At 58.0% G+C, this 21,625-nt stretch overlaps 1 protein-coding gene across 1 annotated transcript; it reads left to right on the forward strand.

Annotated features, from left to right (window-relative positions):
• Nucleotides 1-1,997: 1,997 nt before the first annotated feature.
• RELT (RELT TNF receptor) lies at nt 1,998-21,620 on the forward strand. Its single transcript, XM_027039785.2, is given in 12 exon segments — nt 1,998-2,228; nt 2,230-2,289; nt 14,889-14,957; nt 15,991-16,065; nt 16,160-16,326; nt 16,527-16,606; nt 17,246-17,503; nt 18,831-18,911; nt 19,127-19,208; nt 19,373-19,630; nt 20,071-20,269; nt 20,411-21,620. Coding segments are annotated over 12 exon segments (1,593 nt in total). The 5' UTR covers nt 1,998-2,012; the 3' UTR covers nt 20,459-21,620.
• Nucleotides 21,621-21,625: the final 5 nt, after the last annotated feature.

Here is a 21,625-nt window from a genome sequence, read left to right on the forward strand (position 1 = left end):
TCCTCAGCTGCACCATAACAGGTTCAAATGAGATGGTCTCTGAGGTCCCTAAGTGCAGGGATTGTAATGCTAAGATTTCGCAGGTTCATGTGAGATGCCAGGAGTTTTAGAAGCCTGTGATTGTGAGAGTCCTTTGTTCTCAAGCCTGTGGCTGTCCAAGCTCTATAAAAAGCCTATCTAAATCTCTCCTGTGGCCTCCATAACTCTTTCTCTGTCTCCTCACTAGATGCTCCCAGATTCTTGAGCAGGGTCCCATCTGTAGCTCATTGTGGTTCAGGAGTCAGAGCTGGTAGTAAATAACAGTTAGGCTCCCTCATAACCTGAGGGTGCGGAGGTGGGATGTGTGTGGTCTGTGGCTCCAGGAGACCCAACTCCACGGAGATGCAACCTGAGAGCCCAAAGTTGCCAACCAGAGTCCCCAAAGCCACAAGAGAGACCACATCAGCCCCACCATTCCTGATCTTTCCTCCTGGCTCAGGTTGCTGCTGCCCACCCTTAGCACTCAGACAGGTGGGGCAGATCACCTCCTCCCACAGAGAACCGGAACGACCTTCAGGTAACAAGTTTGGCACCCCGATTTTCAGATGGGGAAACTGAGTCTGGGGAGGGATTTGACCAAAGCCTCACAGAGAGCCAGCAGTAGGTGTAGACCCTCTGTAAGATGTCTGATTAATAGCCTATGCTCCTTGACCAAAAAGCATATCCTCATGTAATCTATTAAGTGGCACATGACATGCCACCATTTGAACTCCAGAACTTGGAACTCAGGTATAGAAGGTCCTCTTACAAAGAAAACATTTGCAGGAACAGAGGGCCTCTTGGGCTACTCTCATCGCCTCACCAGGTGCCAGCATGGATCCTCTCTGGGCTCCCCGCACCCCATGGGCTTGGATTTGAGATATTCGACCCTAGGACCACCCTTGCCCTAGCCCTGAGGGTTGTCCATTGAGATGTGAGGGGGATGGGGCTATGATCCTGATATCAGTCACCTGGAGCTCTTCACCTACAACCTGGGCATGGCCCAGGGAAATGGAAACTCTTCCCCTCCCCCTCTCCCTCTGCAGGTGTCCAGTTCTCCTCTGAGAATCTCCTGGACCCTGGGGACCTGACCTTCCCCACCCCCTCACCCTACAGCTCAGGTTCTAGGACTCAGTTTGTTTAGAATTCTCCACCTCTCCCCACAATCTATCCCCAATAGACTTATTTACCTTCCTTTACCTCTGTCATGGGCTGTGATTATCCCTTTCCCAGCCCGCCTCTGCCCCCAACATGAGGCCCTCCGTGCTGTGTGCATCTTCTCCCAGCCCTGCTGTCCTGGGAGGACCGCCTGGGATCCCCTCAATAGTACTGAGTGGGGGAAACTCTGCCTGCTGAGCTGCTGCCTCCAGTCCTGGCCCACCATATTGCACAACTCCAGAGGGCACAATTCACAGAGCTGGGAATACAATGTGAATAGTGTCCTGGAGTCCCTAGTCCCTGCCTAACTGGGCACCCAGATAGCTGGCAATGGGAATTGGCAGGGTGGGGCAGCTGGTGGTAGGGAAGGGAGAACACTGTGTCATCTGTCCCGTTGGAAGGAGACACTATCTTGTCAGAGAGGGGTGGGGTGGGGTAGGGTGGGGAATGGGGACAGGAAAGGTCTCTGGAGGAAGGCGCTTTGGGTTGCACCCTGAGGCATGTGCAGGAGATCACTACGTGTACCTCCATTATAGATTCACTTTCACTTGGACTTTCCTCAACAAGCTAGCACTTCCAGGGGCCGACCTGGGCCTCATCAACAAAGTGAGGTCGTTCTCCCTGGTTGCCAATTTCCAGGAGGAAAACAAGACCCAAGAAGGGGTGGCGGTGGTCCTGCCTGAACCGGCAATTGTGATAGGACTCGGGGTAGCATCCAAGTCTCCAGACTGTGTTGCATCGCGCAACCCCTTCTTTCTTGGTTTGGAGTCCAGGAGAGGTGCATCCAAGAAGCCTCTTCCCTCGCAGCCCCCTGCAGTTCCCGGGGGGCGCGAGAGATGGCGAAACAGAGCGGCGCGGCCGGAAGGGAGAACGCAAGGCCCTACGCGGCCTCAAGGGGGTGGGGACCTGGGGGCTCGAGCCCGGGCTCTGACGTAGGGGGCGGGGCCGGAGACCGTGACGCGCGGAGGCGGGGCTGCGCACCTTCCCGGCCCGGCCGGCGATTCATTCAAAAGGCGCGCAGCCTGCGCGGCCGCCGGTGCGCTCGCGGAGCCGGGGCCCGGCCTGCCAGTCTGCCGAGGGGTTGAGCTGCTGGAGCTGCTGCGGGGCGGTCAGGTAAGGAGGGCACGTGGGGCCTCAGCCCGGGGTCTGCTTCCCGCCGCCGGGGCCAGAGTGGTGCGGACCCGAGTGGCGCCCCCCTGCCTCCCCGAGTCTCTGAGGAAGTTGGCCGGGGCGGCGGATGCCGCAGCCCGGCTCTGCGCACCCCCCTCCCCCGCGTCCTGTCCCGGCGTCTTCCGCGCACAGGTCCCTGCCGCTCTCTGAGCCCCCTGCCCCGGGAGCTGCGCGTCCTCTAGCCGCGACTCCAGGCCCGGCCGTGCGCGGGGGCCAAGCAGCCGCGGGACTTGCAGTTTGAGGAGTCGGCGGGCCCCGGAGACGCCCCCGGCCTGGGAAACTTGGACCGAGACCAGGAACGGGTGCGGGACGGGACGGCTGCGGCGCGGGGCGGCCGGACGGGGGGGAGCTCTGAACGGTGTCAGCCCGTGACTGTGGGTGACACGGCGCGTGAGGCGGCCCAGCCCGGGAGAACGTGTGGCCGGGACACTGGGCAGTGACGCCGGGACCAAGCGGGAGACACAGAGGGGCTCTGTGTATCTCTGACAGGCCGAGTGAGTGCGTGTGATTGTGTGAGAGAGACCCCAGGTCCTTGCGGGTGACCGTGACCCCAGCTTACTGTGAGACCCCGGTCACTGGGGTCACTGAGAGTGTATGTGGCCTGGAACGAGACCAGGGCAGGGCCAGAGTGACTCTCTAATGTGAGTGTGAAACAGAGAGGAACCCTAACTGATTTGGAGAACCAACCTCCAAATCACTGGGGCCGTAGTGTGCTCGTGGGGCCAAGTAGTGTGTGTGTGCGCGCGCGCGCGCGCGCGTGTGCCCAAGCCTCAGGAGAATGAGTAAGAGGCAGAAAGAGGAGGGACCTCAACCACCTGCCGTACAAAGAGGGAAGGGGAGGAGGGGAGGCCAGGGGCGGCTCCAGAGCTGTCCCTAAGAGGGTACCTCTCAACATCTCAATTTAGTCAGCCGGGAGGACCCTGAGTGACTTACTCTGGCAGGGGGAGAGGAGGCCAAGTCTGGGTGACATCTGCTGAGATGACTGACACTTCTGGCAGCAGCTGAGGGGCCCTGAGGTAGCCTCAGGCTCCACCTCCCAAACACACTCACACACTGAGGTCCCAGATGCCTGGCAAAGCTTTGTCCCCAGTAACCTGTATTCTCACTGGGCCTATCTTCCTCTCAGACCCTGCCCCCACTGGGCCTCAGTCTCCCTTTCTGCACACTGAGGTGTTGGGCTGTGAATGGACTGTGAATCATCACTTTGGGATCCTCTATTGTTTTTGGGTCAACCGCCTCTGTTCTCCCCTCCCTCCCCCCAGGCAGAAAGACTGCAGTGGGGGGTGGGGGCAGGTTGGCTGCTGGGGACACAATGGCCCAGGGGCTGCTGGCGACAGGGATGGAAGTACAGCTTCTCTGACAAAGCCCAGAATTCCGATCCATAGACATTGACCTCTGTGGCCCCGGTCTCCTTCATTTCCCTTTGTTGGGGGAGAGGGGGCATGGAGTTGTTCCCCACGAGTGGTCTCTGATCTGGAGAGCTGAAGCACCATCTGGGCTACCCTCTGAGGCCCCCACCCCCACAAGAGGGTCTGTTGGGTCCATGCAGGGCAGAATGGAAATTGGGCTCTCTAGACCAGGAGGGGTGAGGAGGTATCTGCTAAAGGATCTGGAAGTTCTGTCCTGCTCTGAAAATGTTGGTCGCATTCTGTGTTGGGGCTGAGGGCAGGGGGACAGTACCAGGTGCTATGCTGAACACTTTGTGGTGTACTCTTGTTGAATCCTTGCAGTGGTTCTGAGATAGGACTATTTTTCAGAGAAGGAAACTGAGGCTCAGAGAAGCAAAGTGACTTGGCCAAGGTCATGCTGAGTCCGGACACTGCCAGGACTGGAATTCAGGTCTTCTGCCTCTGAAACCCTGTGAGATGCTTGGAGAGGGCCACCTATCTTTCGAATATCTCTGTTCATGGCTTATGTAGGCTTCCCTCTCTCAAACCCGGACTGGCAAGCATGGCCTTGCCAGAGTGTGCCTTTGTGAGTTCTGAGTGTAGTGTGTATTTGTACACGTGTCTGTGTGGGTGGGTAAGTTATGTGGTCTTCCTGTTCCTCCTCTTCCCTTCCCCCAGCTCTCACCCCTAGCGGGAGGTCACCAGAGAGGCCTGTCTCTTGCCTTTTAGAGTCTGCAACTGGCTTTGGGAGCATCCACACAGCTACAAAAAGTGTCAGGAGTCAGCAGCACAGCCCAGGCTCCAGGGGTGGCAAGGATAACTGAGAGTCCCAGCTGACCTTCACCATACCGGAGAGGCTCTGTTTCACTATTTAGAGTTGCTCTGGGCGTATTTTCCCAAATCTACCCACAAGCTGTGGTGTGGGGGCAGGCTGGGGGTGACCTGGGGTTGCTCCACCCTCTCGGTCCTTCAGTCTCCCCATTCTTCCCAGAGGCCTCGCAGGTTCTGACCACTGCTGCCGCTGGGTCGAGGGCTGTTGCTGGGGGGTCAGGGTGTCTTTTGGTCCTCCCTGGAATGACTGGGGCTGTGCTTCTTGGGGCTGATCAGAATAGCTGTCTTGGTCTCCTGGGGCTGAGCCTGAGTTATTTCTATCCCCAGCAAACAGGGAAATAGCTCTGGGCCCAGGGCGGGAGGGAGGAAGAGGGGAAGGGATAGCCTCCTCTTCTCATCCTAGCCCTGGTGGAGGCCCTCCCAGTCCTACCCTGTGCCCTGCCCAGGCTAAAGCTTTCTGGGAACTTGGACCTCCCAGAATGACAGTGGGGCCAGGGTGGGTTTCCACATATGGTCCCAGTTGGGACTGATGCGATAGCTGCTGGAGGGAGGTACCTGTGTTTGGCCAAGGAGGGGAGACGTTGAGGGGCAGTCATCACTCCACGCCTGCTCATAGAGTCAGCCTCATTTTACAGAGGGAGAGACTGAGGTTTGAGAAGTGCTGGGACTTACCCAAGGCGTCCAGAAACCTGGTATTCTGGCTCTCACCCTCCAAACAGGGTACCTTTCTTCCTTCTGTCCTGCCACATGTTCCCCGGCAGACTGGACGTGGCCCAAGACTGGAAGCAGGCTCCAGACACACCTTCACAAAATCAGGCCTCCCTCTGTTGTTCCACTCTGGCCTTGCTGTCCTGCCCCAGACTCCCGTACTGGCCTCTCTGCCTCCATTTCCAGTTCTTCCACGCACTGTCAGAACATCCTCCCTAAGGCAACTTACTTTTTTTGCCTGCATAACATAGTCCAGACTCCTCATCTGAGCATCAGCACTTTTCCTTCGAAGACCTTCTGAACTTTACGTCTTCACCTTCATCTCTCCCTGCCGTGTGCCTTGGTTCGAGTCTGCCTTTGCTCTTGCTGTCTCCCCTTTCTGGAACCCTCCTGGCCATTCAGGGTACAACTTCCCCTCACCCAGGAAGCCCTCCCAGCTCAATGTTAGCCCCTCTCCATTGTTGTGGTCCACCTGTCAGGTGTCCCCCCCTCCCGCCCCCTCACCTTTGGGAATGGGCACAGGTGTGGGACACTCATGGGCACTACATACCCAGTTGGGAAGGGCAGGCCTGGTCAGCAGCCTGCCCTGTCTTGCCATATTGGTGCCATATCGGTGCCGGCCAGGCCTCTTCCTGAGGAACGACAGCCACTGTAGGCTGAGGGCCTATTGTGTGCTGGGGGGCTTAGAGGTGAAGACCCATGACCATCCTTTTTGAAGGGGAACATCTGGTGTCTGGGCCCTCCCCAGACAAGGCTCTCATTCAGGGCCAGCACATTCCCTGCTGTTTGCCAGGCCCTGGGCTCAGGTCTCAACAGTACTGACAGAGGATCTTATTCCTTCCCAGGCTGCTTACTGGGGAGCTGAAACTCAAAGGGCAGAAGGGACCAGTCGTAGTTTGAGTCACACAACCGTGGTGCTGGAGTCTGGTGCCCAAGCTCTTACCCAGCCCTGTCTCCCAAGTGGAGGCAAGGGTTGTCTGGCATCCGTTTCCACAGAAAGATCATGCTGGCTACCTGCACTGGGAGGAGGAAGTAGTGGGGCTGTTCAGCACCTGGCCTGGCTGGATAAGGCCAGACCCCCTTTGTTACGGGGCTGGCCCTTCTGCTGGTGGGTGGGAGGGGTGCACCAGAGAGGGCGGGGTTTTGCCTGAGGTCAGCCAGTGGGGCCCATCTGGCCCCACCCCCACTCAGGATTGAGTGTTGCTGGGACCAGGTCTCTGGCAGAGCTCAGTACCCATTCTTTGCGGAGGCCCTGGGTGCCTGGGCCTGGCCCTAGTGCCACTGGCTGGGGCTGGGGTTGCAAGGAGGACAGGAGGGACCCAGGGCTGCATCCCTACTGTGTGCTCAGCCCTGGGATTAGGACCCCAAGGCTCTCACATCTTTAGCTTTATGCCCTGAGGGTCAGCAGTCTCTTCTAGGTATAGGTAGGGAAAAGAGGGCCCCGAGAGGGGAAGGGACTTGCAAGACCCTAGTGTAACTGGGATCTTAACCCAGGTCTGTTTGCCTGGAAAGCCATCCTGGGAAAGATGAGAGCTCTATAAATAAACTGCCCATGTGGCTGTGAGTGTGTGCCCTGGCTACTTGGCACAGAGAGAGGGATGGAGGGGCCTCTGCAGCCAGTTAGAAGCGGGGTCTGAGTGTGTGGGTGGAGAGAAGGAAGGAGGGATCTAAACTTGGATCTGCATATTGTAGTCACTGTGAGAAGGAGCAATGAGCTCAGGGAGTGGCCTGGTGCCCCTATGTGCCCACCAGCCTGCCTGCTTGCCTGCCTGCCTTCCCTCCCTCCCTCCTTCCCTCCAGGGAGATCACAGGTGACTGAAGGGGTCAGGAGAGGGGAGGGTCCACCCAGACAGGGAGGCTGGGAAGGCTTCCTGCAGGAGGTGGCACCTAGGCTGAAGCCTGATTGTAAGAAGAGCCACTGTTCTCCTGTGGACTCTGGATCCTCCAGCCACACCAAGAGGTCAGCTGAAGAAACACAACTATCCCAAATTACAGAGGAGGAAACTGAAGCTTGGGGTTGTGGGGCTGGGTCCTGACTGCTCAGCACCCTTCCACCTTCCTGATTGTGGCTTTAGCTGGCATGGGAGCAGGTGGATACAGGCCTGGTATAGCAGCTGGGAAATGGGCACCCACGGGCTTCCCTGGGAGGCCAAGGCTCCTTTGTCCATGCTGCTGGGACTGATGCTTGGTTCCCCAAAGCACCCTTGCTTGCTCCAGAGCCACTAGATGACCTTGGCTGGATGCTGCTTAATTCTGAGCCTGGCTCCTCCTCTGGCCCTTGTGGGTTGTGGTGAGAACTGATCCTCAGGAGAGGTTTGGTCAGGCCAGGCCCTGGTCAGCCCTGTTTACAGTGGCTCCACTTATCCCTGCAGCATCCCCAGAGACAGGAACCAGAGCCCTTGTTTGCAGAGGAGACCCCTAAAGCTCAGGGAGGGTAAGTATTTTGCCCAAGGTCACAAAGTCACTAAGTGACAAACAGCTTGAACCAGGAGTAACTGTTCTGGAACCCAACCTCCTGCCTTGTGCTGACCCCAGTCCTCTGTCTCCATGGGTTGGGGCCTGACCTAGAATTGCTGGGGAGAGGGTTCTTTTCCCCCGCACCTCAGGTCTAGAGGAGTCTGAGGACAGGGCAGGCTGGGCCTGTGGTCTGCCCTCAGTCTCTTGTGAAGCCTTGCCCAGGTCAGGGTGACGGGGGGCCTGTGCTGAGCAGACTGTGATTGAGCACGGTACCGTGATTGGTACCGAATGTGCAGCTGGGGTTGGCGGCAAAGGTGGCTTCTCAGAGGAAGAAGTAGCAGTAGCATGAGTGAGTGGGCCATTGCCATCCTGCCTTGGGGCCAGGGAGATGGCCCAGGGCTGGCTCGGGCTCCCTGCAGGAAGCCCAGGGTGCTAAGTGGTTGGGTGTCAGGCTGGAGAGGGCCTATAGGAGCAGAAGTGCCAGGCCTGGGGTGGCAAGGACAAGGGCTGCCTGTCCTCACCACTGGGTGGGTTAACCCTGTCTCCTTTGAGACCGACTTGTTACAGGGTACTCCTTAGTCTCTCTGAGCCTCAGTTTTCTCATCTGTGAAGCCTGGGACGCCATCTTTGAGGCCTGGGATGGGATTGAGGCACACAGTAAGTGCTTAGGGGGTTTGGGGAGGCCCAGCTCTGCCCCAGAGATGACTTTCTGATTTAGTGCCCCCCTCCCCTAGCCTCAGACTCAGCTCAGGTAAGGGATCGGGTTTGCAGCTGAACTGCACCAGACTGGGAGGAGCGGGGCTGGCCCAGTCTGGCCACCTCAGCCCTTTTCTTAGCCTCAAGGGCCAATTAGCTCCCTCAGCCCCACCTGCCCCCATCACTTCCCTGAGCCTCTGAAGTGCAGGCCTGGGGGCAGCCTGGAGGTCTGAGGGGCAGAACCATGCCCAGCCCCCGGGGTGGGCCAGGGAGCAGCTGCTGTCTGGTGTGCCCTGGTGTGGGATTTGGGGTTCACATGCATGGAGTCCTTACCCAAGGGTTGTGCCTGGGAGACCAAGGCTGCCCAAGGCTGGGCTGGGAACGGGGGTGCCCTTCCCACTGAGTGGCCCTGACATAGCCTCTGTACAACTCTAGGCCTCAGCCTGTCAGCAGCCTGAGGAGCTGGGCTCCACCCTGGGACTTGCTCTTCAACCCCCTGGGAATTCCCAGCCTTCCCCGGGCTTCCTGCTTCTCAAAGGTGCCACTGCCTTTTCCCACAGGAGCTGGTACACAGGGCAATATGCAAGTTAGTGTAGGTGGAGGCAAACCCCAGAGACCCCCAGGAATGGGGGCAGTACCTCCTTCCCTGGGGCCTGCTTGGATGCTTTGTAATAGCCTCTCAGTGAGCCACTTCTGTATGCCACTACCTCCCTAGCCTCTGCCATCTGGTTGGTAAACACTCAGAGACTATCTGCTATATGCTGGACCCTAAACTAGGCTCTAGGATTAAGAGGGGTCAGGAGTGAGGTAGGAGGCAGAATCAGACAGACCTGGGCCCCTGCATCACCACACACTGGCTGTGTGACCCATTCAAGTGATCTCCCGTGGCCTCAGTTTACCCAGGTGTGAAACAGGGATACTCCTTTTTTTTTTAATCTTTTATAAATAGCATATGTATTTAAAGTAATGTTCTTTTTTCTACTAAATGCTATTTGCTTCAATGTTGTTTTATGTGCTACAGTGCCATTTTGTCTTTCTTTGGTTGATACATCATTTTATTTTCAGTCTGTGTCTTTTTATTTATTTATTTATTTATTTATTTATTTATTTATTTATTTATTTTTTAATATGTGAAATTTATTGTCAAATTGGTTTCCATACAACACCCAGTGCTCATCCCAAAAGGTGCCCTCCTCAATACCCATCACCCACCCTCCCCTCCCTCCCACCCCCCATCAACCCTCAGTTTGTTCTCAGTTTTTAACAGTCTCTTATGCTTTGGCTCTCTCCCACTCTAACCTCTTTTTTTTTTCTGTTAAGTTTCTGTTAAGGAGCCCAGAGTCTGGGTTAGGCAGGAGGGGAGTGGGGGGAAGAGTTGAAATTGGATCTGAACCCCTGGGCTAACTTGGGGAGAATCAGTCTGCCTTGCTCTGCTCCTCCCCCATGGGTTTCTGTTAAGTTTCTCAGGATCCACATAAGAGTGAACACATATGGTATCTGTCTTTCTCTGTATGGCTTATTTCATTTAGCATCACACTCTCCAGTTCCATCCATGTTGCTACAAAGGGCCAGATTTCATTCTTTCTCATTGCCACGTAGTACTCCATTGTGTATATAAACCACAATTTCTTTATCCATTCATCAGTTGATGGACATTTAGGCTCTTTCCATAATTTGGCTATTGTTGAAAGTGCTGCTATAAACATTGGGGTACAAGTGCCCCTATGCATCAGTGCTCCTGTATGAAACAGGGATACTCCTAAGGAGTAGGGGCAACTGAGGGCCTGGCCCGAGGGAATGAGGGCCAGTTGGCTTCCCCGTGAGGGTGGAGGATGGAAAGGAGGCATGCCTAGCTGCCTTCACCGCCACCCACTGTGGACACTGCCCTACTTCAGCCCCAGTTGCCAGGGAACCACTGGGTTCCTCACTAACCTGGATTTCTAACTATTGATGGGCGGCCTTTGTCTTGCCGCCTCGAGTGGTCAAGGAAGGCCTGTGCCCAGCTGTGTTTCCCGGCAGCTCTAGCCTCTGAAGGCTGCAGGGAGGTCCATAGGCCCTAGAGCCACCGCTGGGAAACACAAGTACCTGCCTCCCACCCTCTGCTCCAGGTGGGGACCTGCCTCTCACCTCTGTCTCCCCAGTCCAGCCTTCTTGGCAGGCAGCCCAGGAAGCCCTCTGAGAGGCAAATTGTTCCATACCTCTCCTCCGCCCACTAACCCTTCAAGTCTCCCACAGGCCCTTAAGGCAGTGCAGGCTTCTCAGTTTGCATCCAAGTCTTGGTGTGACCTGGGCTCTGCCCACCTATCTTTCCAGACCTCTCTCCCTTCTTATACCCCCTACCTCCCAGAGCCTCACCATGGCTAATTCAGCACCTCCTGTGTACAGGCTCTGGGCCAAGCATAAATAGAGAAGAATCTCTTTTGTACCTCACAACTGCTTGTCAAGTGTGTGTCATTCCCTGCTCCATAATTTATACATGGGGAAACGGAGGCATGGCGAATGCTTACTGAGGGCTCATTCTGTGTGCCAGGCCTTGTGCTGCATATTTAAGGTGAATTCTCTTAGCCTCACAGCAGCCCTCTGTCTTGACGGGAGCAGGGGTGTCCACAGCCACAGAGCCAGTTGAGGAGCAGAGCAAGGCAGACTGATTCTCCCCAAGTTAGCCCAGGGGTTCAGATCCAATTTCAACTCTTCCCCCCACTCCCCTCCTGCCTAACCCAGACTCTGGGCTCCTTAACGGAGATCCTGGTTTCTGGCCCACCCAGCCTTGACAGAACCTAGGTGCTCTCCTGATCCCTGCCCCCTCCTTCAAACCCATCCCATCCCCAGTTCAGCATATATCTACCCACTTACCAGGGCTCTGGCCCTGTGCTGCGCACTGGGCACACAGGTTGTGGGGAAGGGGCCGGGTAGGTTACATGTGGATGATGACTATGTAAGGGAAGGTAGCGGTGGGGGGCTTCCAGGAGGAGGTGAGGGGCCTTGAGCTGAGCTCTGAAGGAAGAGTAGGTATTGGCCAGGTGATGGGAAGGGTTTCTGGGTAGGAGAGGCAAGTGTAGGGGAGTGAAAGAAGCTCAGAATGGTTGGGGGAAGGGGCAGGGGCCAGATCCCAGTGTAAGGATGCCTAGGCTGCAGGTGGGGCTGAACTGGAGGCCAAGGGCAAGGGCCCTTGGAGATTCAGTGGAGCTTCAGTAGGAGGCCAGGTTGAGGTTGGAGAGTGAGTAAGTGGAGAGGAGGGCCCCAGGCTGGGGCCTCATGACCCTACAAAGCTTCAGTTCTGGGAAAGGGGAAGCTGTGGAGACCTGGGTGGTGTCACAGCTTCCTCTTTCTCTGAGGCCTCCAGGGCTGCATGTCCCTGGGGCTCCGCTGCCCTGGTTAGTTGGTTTTCTTCCAGGGAATTTCTGGTTCTAATTGTTTGGGCATTTTTGGAGATGGGGGTGGGTTGCATGTTAGGAAGCTTGCTCCCCCTCAACCTGTTTTGTGGAGGCCTCCCGCTCCAGACACTGCTGGGGGAGGGCTTTGTGGTGAATGAGACAGACATCCCTGCCCTTGCTGCTGTCGGGGTGGGGTAGGGGGAGCAGCGCTGAACAAGTAAGCAAACAAATACTTAATTACAAACCTGAGCCAAGGTGCAGAGGGAAAGAAGGGAGTGATGGGGAGGAAATCACAAGACCTTCCTTAGGCTTGTTACCTCATTTAAACCTAATCATGCTCTTGCCCTGGGAGACAAATATCCCCATCTTGCAGATGAAGATACTGAGACCCAGCAAGGTGTAGCAGGGGCTCCGGTCCCACAGGGAGTTGGTGGCAATGGGGACAGGCCCAGGTTAGATTTCTGGGAGGAGTGGCCTCTAGGCTTACTTCCTCTGCCCCTGGGGCCCTGTTGGGTGTTTCTCCTCTGTCTGGAGCACTGGGCCCTGAGAGGAGGCTCCCTGCTGTGGGCCTGGGTCTGCTCAGCTACCTTGACAGCCTTCTTCCAGGAGGCTCTCTGGAGGCCTTGGAAGGTCACTGACTTCCTGGCCTTAGGACTAGGCAGAGAGGTGGGGATGGAGCCTTCACGGACACTCAGCCAGCCGAGGGGCTTTGATCTGAACTTGCTTTTCAGTCAAGATTTCAGGACTCCAGGCTTAGAGATGCTGGAGTCCTGGTGGGACAGGGGGTGCCGAGGGGCAGGTCAGAGCGGCAGGTGCTGCCCTGTGTGTACACGGAGGGGGTTCTGGGTGGCCTACCATGGGCCGCCTGACCGGACAGGTTCATCGGGGGCTCAATCTAGCTGAGTGAGGGGGCTGGGAGTGCAGCTGTAAGCAGACTCCGGCGGCCAGACTGGAGTAAGTACCAGTTTGGGGTAATTAGAAGGCACGTAATTAGAAGGCGTCAGGGCGCTAGGCGGCGAGTGTCTGTGAATATGCCTGAGTGGGCCCTTGCTGGCTTTGAGTTTGGGCCTTTGGACCCCTGGAAGACTTTCCTCCTGGAAGTCTCAAGATCACGGTTCCCCATCGGCCTGGAGGTGAGCAGCTGTACAGCCCCTCACTGTGGGCTCAGGTTACCCAGCAGGTGCCAGTCAGGGCCAGGAGTGGGACTGGGGTCCTCTCTTCTGTGGCTGTTGTGCCTCTTTTCACCCCTGGTCCAGCCCCTGTGGGGTCAGCCTGAGGCCTTGGGGCTTGTGGTCAAGTCCGTGGGTTAGATCCTATGAAGAAGGATCTTCATGGGGGGGCAGGGCTTGAGTGGGAGCTCGGCCTGGGCAGGGGAAGGGACACTTTGGGCCAGAAACTGGAAAGGAAGACTTGTGACCAAATTAGAGGAGGGGACAAGTGGGGGAATGGGTCTGAGTATGCTACCTGTTGGGAACAGACAACCAGGGTGTAGCCTTTATGCTGTGGCCCGACCTCCTGTCCTAGGTTTTCCCCTTAGCTGGCCTTGGGCCAAGAGTGACTTGGAGAGTCCCGAGGATGTTGTGCCTGCCGCCCCTCCCCATGCCTTGTGATGTAATTCGAACCCCTGGCTGCTGCCACCGAGGTCTGTGTAGGGGGATCAGTTTCCTCTGGCTCCTTTTCCACGTGGGAAGGCCGGGCCACCTGTGCCCCCGAGGGGTTCTCATATGACCTGGGGTTTATGGCAGGTATTGCTTCTCCCACCAGACTTGGTATCGGGCAGCACGGGGCTCCCGGTAGGGTCCCCTCAATCTGCTGGGGGCCCTGGGCCAGTGGCTTGGCTGCCCCTTGGGGGTCAGAAGCTATATGGCCTGTGGCTGAGGCCTGACAAATCCAGCTTCCTTCACCCTCCTGAGCTGGAAGCCAGGTCTCCTGGCAAAAAGTGATGGAACTCTCTTGTTTTGCCACAGTTCCATTTGTCTAAACTGAATCCTCTTCCTGCTCTTCCAACCTGCCCACTGGCTGGAGGCTTTTCTCCAGAGGACCCCATGCTTGGAGCCTGGGTGCTCAGCCTCAGGCCAGCAGCCATCCCACGCGGCGCCCTCACCCTGCCTCATGGTTTGTTGGCACTTCCCACTGTCTGGCAGGGGGGCATTTCCCTGTTCATCTGTAGACCATTGGTATGGTCAACAGGGATGTGAACTCTCTGAGGATGGGGACAGTGTCTGTCTTCTTCTGTTTCCTGCGCCAAGGGCAATGCCCAACACACAGTCGTAGGTGCCTGAGAGAGAGGACAGAAGGCTGAACACTGGTTGCTGTGGCAGCAGGCGGTCTGCTCTTGACCCAGAGATGCAGTCAGACCCCTCCCAGTGTTGGACATGTCCTTCCACATCCTTCGGTGGAGAAGACTGCCCACTGGGGAGTGGGACTTGTGGGACTGGGACTGTGATGGGGGGCAGTGAGTAGGGAGACATGCAGGCGCTTTGATCCCGGCTGTGGGGGGAAAATGAAATCTCGAGAAGCTTCTGGACAGAGCTGCCTTCGTATTTGGCTTTGATGGCTGAGGGAAAGTACCTTCCTTGGAGCAGAAACAGCAAGAGTGAAGGCAGAGAAGCCAAGGGGCTGGGCCCACAGGAGGTCCAAGTGGCAGGAGCCTGGGAGCTGGAAATGAGGTGCAGAGTCTGGGCATGGGGGGATTGCAGGCCCTCTCAGCCCCCACCCCCAGGACTGCTGCTGCACACTTCCTTCCTCCCAGGGCCCCCCCTGCCCATGTCCCCATGCACATGGCTATTTATGGAAGGGAAAGGAAGCCCTTCCTCCTCTGGGAAGTCCCCCAAGCCTGGCAGAGCCCTCTGTCCCCCTCCTTTGCTGCCCTGGGAGGCCAGCCCCACACAGGGCACCCCCATCTCTACCCAGGTTTGTGGGGGGAGGGAGAGGTGCGGTGATTGTAGGCCAAACCACCCCAGTGTTGCCTGCCCAGCAATACCTTGCAAATTCCCATCCAGTCTTGTCCTGGAAACAGTGCTGGGAGGACAGCAGCTGCCTGCCTTTTCCCATCTCCTGCTGAGCCTTCCCTCCATGTGTGTTGTAGGCTGTTGACTCCTGGGGCCCGAGGATGAAGCTGAGCCTGCCACACTGGCCCCTGTCCTGCCTTTTTGTGGTGAGTTGGGGATGGGACCTGGGAGTACTGAACCCTGCACCCCAGCCCTTCTGAGTTCAGGAACCCCACGCCGGCTGCCATGCTAGGGTTGGTTACACACCTCTTCCTTTGCAAATTGAGGCAGTCCAACCCTAGGAAACACCTCCTGGCCCGTGTGGCTCTTGGTGCAGGAGTCCTCCTAGGGCTTGGCAGATGTTGGGAGCCAGGGCTGGGGCCTGGGGAGAGTCCCAGAGCCTCCTGTGTGACATTCCTTCTGCCCTCCAGGGCAGCTGGCTCTATTCTGTGCTTGTTACCCCAAGTTGGGCCAAATTGGAGGACAGGTTTGGGGGTGGGGGGAATCTGCCCGCAGCAGGAGGGATTCAGGGCAGATAGTTGATTCCTGGAGTGAGGTGCAGAGGGAGCTGTCAGTGGAATGTGCTGGCGGAGGCCAGTTGAGATCCCTTCCTTGAGGTGTATCCCGCCCCGTGTGGGTGCAGGAGTGTGAGCTGGCCGGCCTTGTGTGGAGAGGTCATGGAGGAAGTTGTCCCAAACACTCTGCTGAGGGCCCAGAACAGGAAGCACTGGCTGCAGACTTGGTTGGCCCCAGGGATGATGAACAGGGCCTGGTTAACAACAGGCCCAGCTGTGGTGGCGGGGCCACAGCCACAGGAAGGGAGACAGAACTTGAGAGAGGAATTCGGAAGCATTTCCTCTTTATCGTCCTGATTAGCTGGAATGGATGTGACTCAGGGACCCAAGGGCTTGAGATTGTGATCTGGCTCCGTCTGGGGTTTTCCACCACTTTCCAGAAGCCGATGTGGTTTTCTTTCTACCTAGGCAGTGGTGATGTACCAGGTATGGGACAGGCAGGTTTTACTCAGAACATGAGGGATTGAGGTTAGAGAAGGTCCCTGAAACCTGGGGGCTGGCCCTGTGTGGTCAGTGGTCCCCACTCCTGAGACACTACTAGGAAGTGGGTGGTGGATAGATGGCCCAGAGATGCCATATCCCAGCACTTTCCGCTCTCAGTGTGTCCTGCCTGCTGTTCTTCCAGCTGCTGCGCTGGCCTCTGGCCACTCCAACATCAAGGACCCTTTGGCGGTGCCCACCTGGGGAGGAGCCCAGCCTGGTGAGCTGCCCTGTCCTGGGAAGACTGTTGAGGGCCAGGGCCGGGTTCCCCAGACCTGGCTCCTAGCTTTGTTCTCATCCTTTCCCTCCCACAGGACCTGGGGCAGGGCACATTATGCAGGTCCTGTCCCCCCGGCACTTTTTCTGCTTCATGGGGCCCTGGCCCGTGCCAGCCCCACGCTCGCTGCAGCCCTCGAGGGAGGCTGGAGGCCCAGGCAGGCACAGCGACTCGAGACACCCTATGTGGAGACTGCCAGCCTGGGTGAGCCATGGGGTGGGACTTGAGGGCTCATGGCTAGGTGACCAGGACTTTGGGTCCTAGGGTCCCAGCCTTACCCACCCCCTGAGCAGGCCTGTCTTCCCATCTGTGAAATGGGAGGGGTCAGGACCAGTGAGTGTGCCTGGCAGGAGCCTCTCTTAAGGATAGTTTTTAGGCCTTAGTGATGTCTTCTCTCTTTGCAGGTGGTTTGCCGCTTCAGGGGTCCCCCTTGTCTCCTGTCAGCCGTGCTCCTGGACACGTCTGGGTACTCGCAGCTGTTATGGTGAGTGACAGATGGGGGGCAGGACTGGTGGGGGTCCAGTGAGCTTGCCTGAGCCCAGGGAAGGGTGCGCAGCCAGAGGGCGTCCGGCAACACGTGTTCAATTGTTCCGCTGGCAGTGTCTGCTCTCCTCGTTTCTGAGTGGCAGGACCCATCCGGCAGGTGGCGGCCATGGCTTGAGGCCCTGAGGAGCTAACACCCTGCCTGTCCCCTGTCCTCCTCCCGTCAAAGAGAGGCACATGAAGATGCGTGTGAGCGCACACTCACACTCACACACGCACACACCTCTCGCCTGTTGTCAGTCACTCTCTGAGGAAACTAATTCATCGGCCAGTCGTGGGGGGTGGGGTCCGGTGTCCACGGGCCCAGGCATGTGCTTAGGTACTGTGTTCACCCCAGAATGAGGGGTGGACAGGGGGCTGAGGGTCTGGCTGTCCTGAGGTCTGAGGAGGCCTTGCTCAGGCTGATAAGATGGCCAAGAACAAGTAGGGTGAATTGGCCTTTGCCTCCCCAGCACGGTGGAGAGTGGGCAGTAGGCGGCTCTGGACACATTCGTGCCCCCATCCCCCTCCCATTTAACCCAGGCCCTGGGCCTCTCTGCCTCCATCTTTCCTCCATGCCTCCATCCTCTGTGGTGCTCAGAGCGGGGACGACGGGCCCGACGTGGTGTGGAGGTGGCAGCAGGGGCCAGCAGCGCTGGGGATACGCGGCAGCTTGGGAATGGCACGCGGGCAGGTGGCCCTGAGGAGACAGCTGCCCAGTATGCGGTTATTGCCATCGTGCCTGTCTTCTGCCTCATGGGGCTGCTGGGCATCCTGGTGTGCAACCTGCTCAAGCGGAAAGGCTACCACTGCACAGCCCACAAGGAGGTTGGGCCCGGCCCTGGAGGTGGAGGCAGCGGTGAGGCTCAGCCTGGGGTCTTGAGTGGGGAGGCCAGAGGGTAGGGTCTAGCTCAGCCCAGCTCAGCCTGGTGGCTGCGCAAGGGAACCTGTTGGCCTAGAGGGACTGACAGGGAGGGACCTGCAGAGGGCTAACCAGGAGGGCTTCCTGGAGGTGTGCGTGCGGCTGCAGAGGAGACCGTGCGAAGTGACAGAGTGGAAGGAAAGATGAAGTGGCCTGAGGTGGTGACGGGGGCAGAGCAGAGGGCAAGTGGCTTCCGTGGGATTCTGGTCCTGGGTGAGGCCCTGTCTGGCTGTAGGGATCTGAACTCTTTGGGGACTGCAGTTGTATGTATATGGTTCAAGGGTCGGACTGCCTTCTCAGGTTGACCTCTGACCTGAGTGGCTGGCAGGGCAGCTGTCCTTGGCAGACCCCACGAGGGGCTCAGGTTTCAGCTCCAGGCCATGGTTTGAGTTAGGAGTCCTGGAACCAGAGGGAGAGATGTGTTCCCCCCATCCCCGGGTCCTGGGCCCCTTTTCTCTTCCCTGCACCGTCCCTTGAAGGCCAATAGGGCAGGGCCCCCCATGCACACACACTGCCCACAGAGCCTTGCGGCCAAGTTAAGATCGAACCGGTGCTTCCCATGCCTGTGCCACAGGCTGCCCGGGACTGGCCAGAGCCCTTCCCAGCTCCTGACGCTGCAGGCTGGCAGGGACAGGAAGTGCACAGGGGCTTTAGGCAGGCAGGAAGATGGCAGCTCAGGCCATTTTGTCTGGGACTGCACTTGTTTTCTCCTAGCCTAGGTTCTCCTTCAGCTGCTGGCTGCTGCCTGGGTGCAAGTCCTAGGAGCTGTTTGCCACTGGCCCAGGATTGATTACGTGGCCTATTCTCACACTCTTGAGGTTTGGGCCCTGAGGGCCCTCAGTTAGACATATGGACAGGGTGGTGTGTGGGGAAGTGTGATAAGCCCGGAATGGCAGTGTGCCCGAGAACTGTCCAGGGTTCTGGGCAGGGAGACAGCCCACAGCTACCTGAGGCTGTGCAGGGGAGATGATAGGCCCCAGAAGGGGTGGCCCCCCTCACCCTCCAATTGCAGGGAGCAGTGATAATGAGCTTGTAGAGCCTAAGCTGAGGCCTGGAGTGCCACCACTGCATCAACACCCAGGCTTGCAGCACAACTCACAGGAAGGCCTGCGGTGCCCTCTGCTGCCACATCTTGGCATAGCTGTTAAATCTGGAGTCAAGTCTGGAGTGCCGCCCGCCCCTCCCCCCACCCCCCCCCCCCCCCCCCCGCCCCCAATCAACCCTCCACTTCCCCAGGACCATGGCTGTTGCTTTTCTTCCACAGGGATCAACCCCGCCTACCGGGCTGAGGACGCCAATGAGGACACCATTGGGGTCCTAGTACGCCTGATCACCGAGAAGAAAGGTGAGGGGAGGTCTGACCCCATCCCCATGCCGGGAGAGGATGGTCTCCTCTCTGCTCCGCCCCTCCCACCGAGACACCTGGGGCCAGCCTGGCCCTCTCTCATCAGTGTGGCTGAGGGGTGGAGGAAAAGGCACGAGGCCTGGGGTGGGGTGTGGGTGCACGGGGAGCACCCCTTTGTGGCCCAGAGCTGGGTTCTGACCACAGCTGCCCAACAGAGAATGCCGCGGCCCTGGAGGAGCTGCTGAAGGAGTATCACAGCAAACAGCTGGTGCAGACCAGCCACAGGCCCGTACCCAGGTGAGTGGGCAGGCGATCCAAACCCACAGATAATCAGCCTGCCTCCTTGGGGATTCACCACTTGGGTATGTTCCCTTTCATGTTCATGATTCCCCTTTATTACCTCCTGGGACCCGCTGGCGCTGGCCTGCCCTAGTGACCACTTCCCCCTGTGCCCGCTGTAGGCTGCCGCCGGGTCCCCCCAGCATACCACACGTCTGCCCACATCGTCATCACCTCCACACCGTGCAGGGCCTGGCTTCACTCTCTGGCCCCTGCTGCTCCCGCTGCAGCCAGAAGAAGTGGCCTGAGGTGCTGCTGTCCCCTGAGGCCGCAGCTGCCACTACTCCTACTCCCAGACTCCTGCCCAACCCGGCCAGGGCACCCAAGGCTGGGGCCAAGGCAGGACGCCAGGGCGAGATCACCATCTTGTCTGTGGGCAGGTGAGGTGGGCATAGATACTGGAGGGTCGGGGAGAGACATTACAGCCAGGGTGGGAGAGACAGGGCCCCATTTGAGCCCTAAACATCCTGCTTGGTGACTGGTCCCTCTCTGGCTTCAGTATGCCTCTCTGGGCAGAAGGAGGGTTGTCAGAGAGAAGTCAGGTCTTCCAGCTATGCTGTGTCTCACACGAGCCCTTGGGCGCCAGGGCAGGTTCCTGGCCTCCATCACACCTTGGGCCCCTCAGGCCAAAGGATTGTTTACCTACAGCCTAGGGTTGAGAGTGGTTGGGAGCTCATCTGTGGGTGGGAGGGCATAGGAAGGGCTCAGACTCCGATCCATGAACTTGGTGTGGGATCCTGGCGGGTGTTGCCCTTTCTAGACCCGTGGTTCTGTCTTTAATGGAATCATCACACCACCACTCCTCACTCCACCACCACAGGTTCCGAGTGGCCCGAATTCCTGAGCAACGGTCAAGTTCAGCGGCCTCTGAAGTGAAGACTGTCACAGAGGCTGGGCCCTCAGGGGGTGCTCTCCCTGGCTCCCCACAACCTGGCCTCCCCACTGAGCAGCAGGCACTGCTGGGAAATGGCGGAAGCCATACTAAGTGGCTGAAGCCCCCAGCAGAGAACAAGGCTGAGGTGAGGGCTAGAGGGGAAAGTGTCAGTTGGCACCTGGGCCGACCCTGACTGCAAATAGGGCGCGGGTGGAGGTCCAGGGGGCCCTGGGCAGGGAGTACAGAGGCCCCTGACTCCACTCTGACCCCTCACCTTGTCTCCCAGGAGAACCGCTATGTGGTCCGGCTAAATGAGAGCAACCTGGTCATCTGATGGTCTATCTCATCTGAGAACATGGCAGCCCTGCCCTGGGAGGTTCCGAAGGCTTCCTGGAGGAGGTAGAGCTGCAGCTGGGCGTGTGAGGACCAAGAAGCAATGGCCCAGCAGACAGAGCAGCAAAGGCCAAGGCCTGGAGGTGGGAGCGTCCGCCCCAGTGAGGAGGCAGGCCAGCTGGCGGGTGCTGTGTGCAGGAGCAGGTTGAGAGCCCCTCCCCTGTCCCTGCCACCCAGTTTTTTCTCTGAAGGATGCCCTGTGCCCTAGCCTGGCCAGACCCTGGGACCCTGCAGGATCCTCTGTACCACTAAGTGGCAAGGCCTTGGCCTGGTGGGGAGGGGCCCTCTGCCTGGTGCTCCTGGCCCCACACCTTGGTAATTAGCTGCCCTTGCCTCTGTACGGGGCCCTAGTACGGACCTCTCCCGCCTCTTCTAGTGGGCCCTGTAAAGGGAAGGAGCAACAAAAAGCCATGGGCTGGAGACTTGAGTTCCCAGGCTCTAACCATGGGCAAGTCCCTGGCCATCACCTGGTTATAATTCTTCTGACCATCAAGTGGGAAAAGAAAGGCATCTCAGGGCTCAGGGCTTCTCCAGTTACTTGGCAGGTTCTGGCCCGGGTCATGTGAGGGGAGAGCCTGACTCCTTGCCACCCCTCCCATTAGTAGCTTTATCTGGCCCCATTTTTGCGGCTTCTAAGGCCTCTGCCTTCAGGCCCCCATGGGGCGGCCCATCCCTGGCTCTGTCTATAAGAAGGGGCTTAATGCATGTATCTGCTCCCCACCCTGCTGTTTTTATTGAAATTGGTACCACAGTCTTGGGCAGGGCTGTAGTACAAGGTGCCAGCCTGCATAGCCACCCCAAGATCTCAGGAGCTTTTGGGGAGAGGCGTGGGTGAGGGGCTGGTAAGGTGCCCCTGGCCTCAGTGGTTTGTGTGTCCCTGTGGTGTTGGTGTCTGTCCTCCAGCCTGGGCAGTGCGGGCGACTGCCCAGCCCAGTCCCTATGTCCACTCTGGCTCAGCAACCTGGTTATTTATGTGGGGTCGTGCAGGCATGGGCCCCACTGCCATCCCTGTTTCTCTTATTTATTGAAACTTTGCTGTTGTCCTGTCTTTGTCTCTATTCCCATCCATTTATTGGATAATAAAAGGTGGGAAAGTCGTGTCATGAGG

Source organism: Acinonyx jubatus, chromosome D1 (genome assembly GCF_027475565.1).
Source record: "Acinonyx jubatus isolate Ajub_Pintada_27869175 chromosome D1, VMU_Ajub_asm_v1.0, whole genome shotgun sequence".
Classification (NCBI taxonomy): domain Eukaryota; kingdom Metazoa; phylum Chordata; class Mammalia; order Carnivora; family Felidae; genus Acinonyx; species Acinonyx jubatus.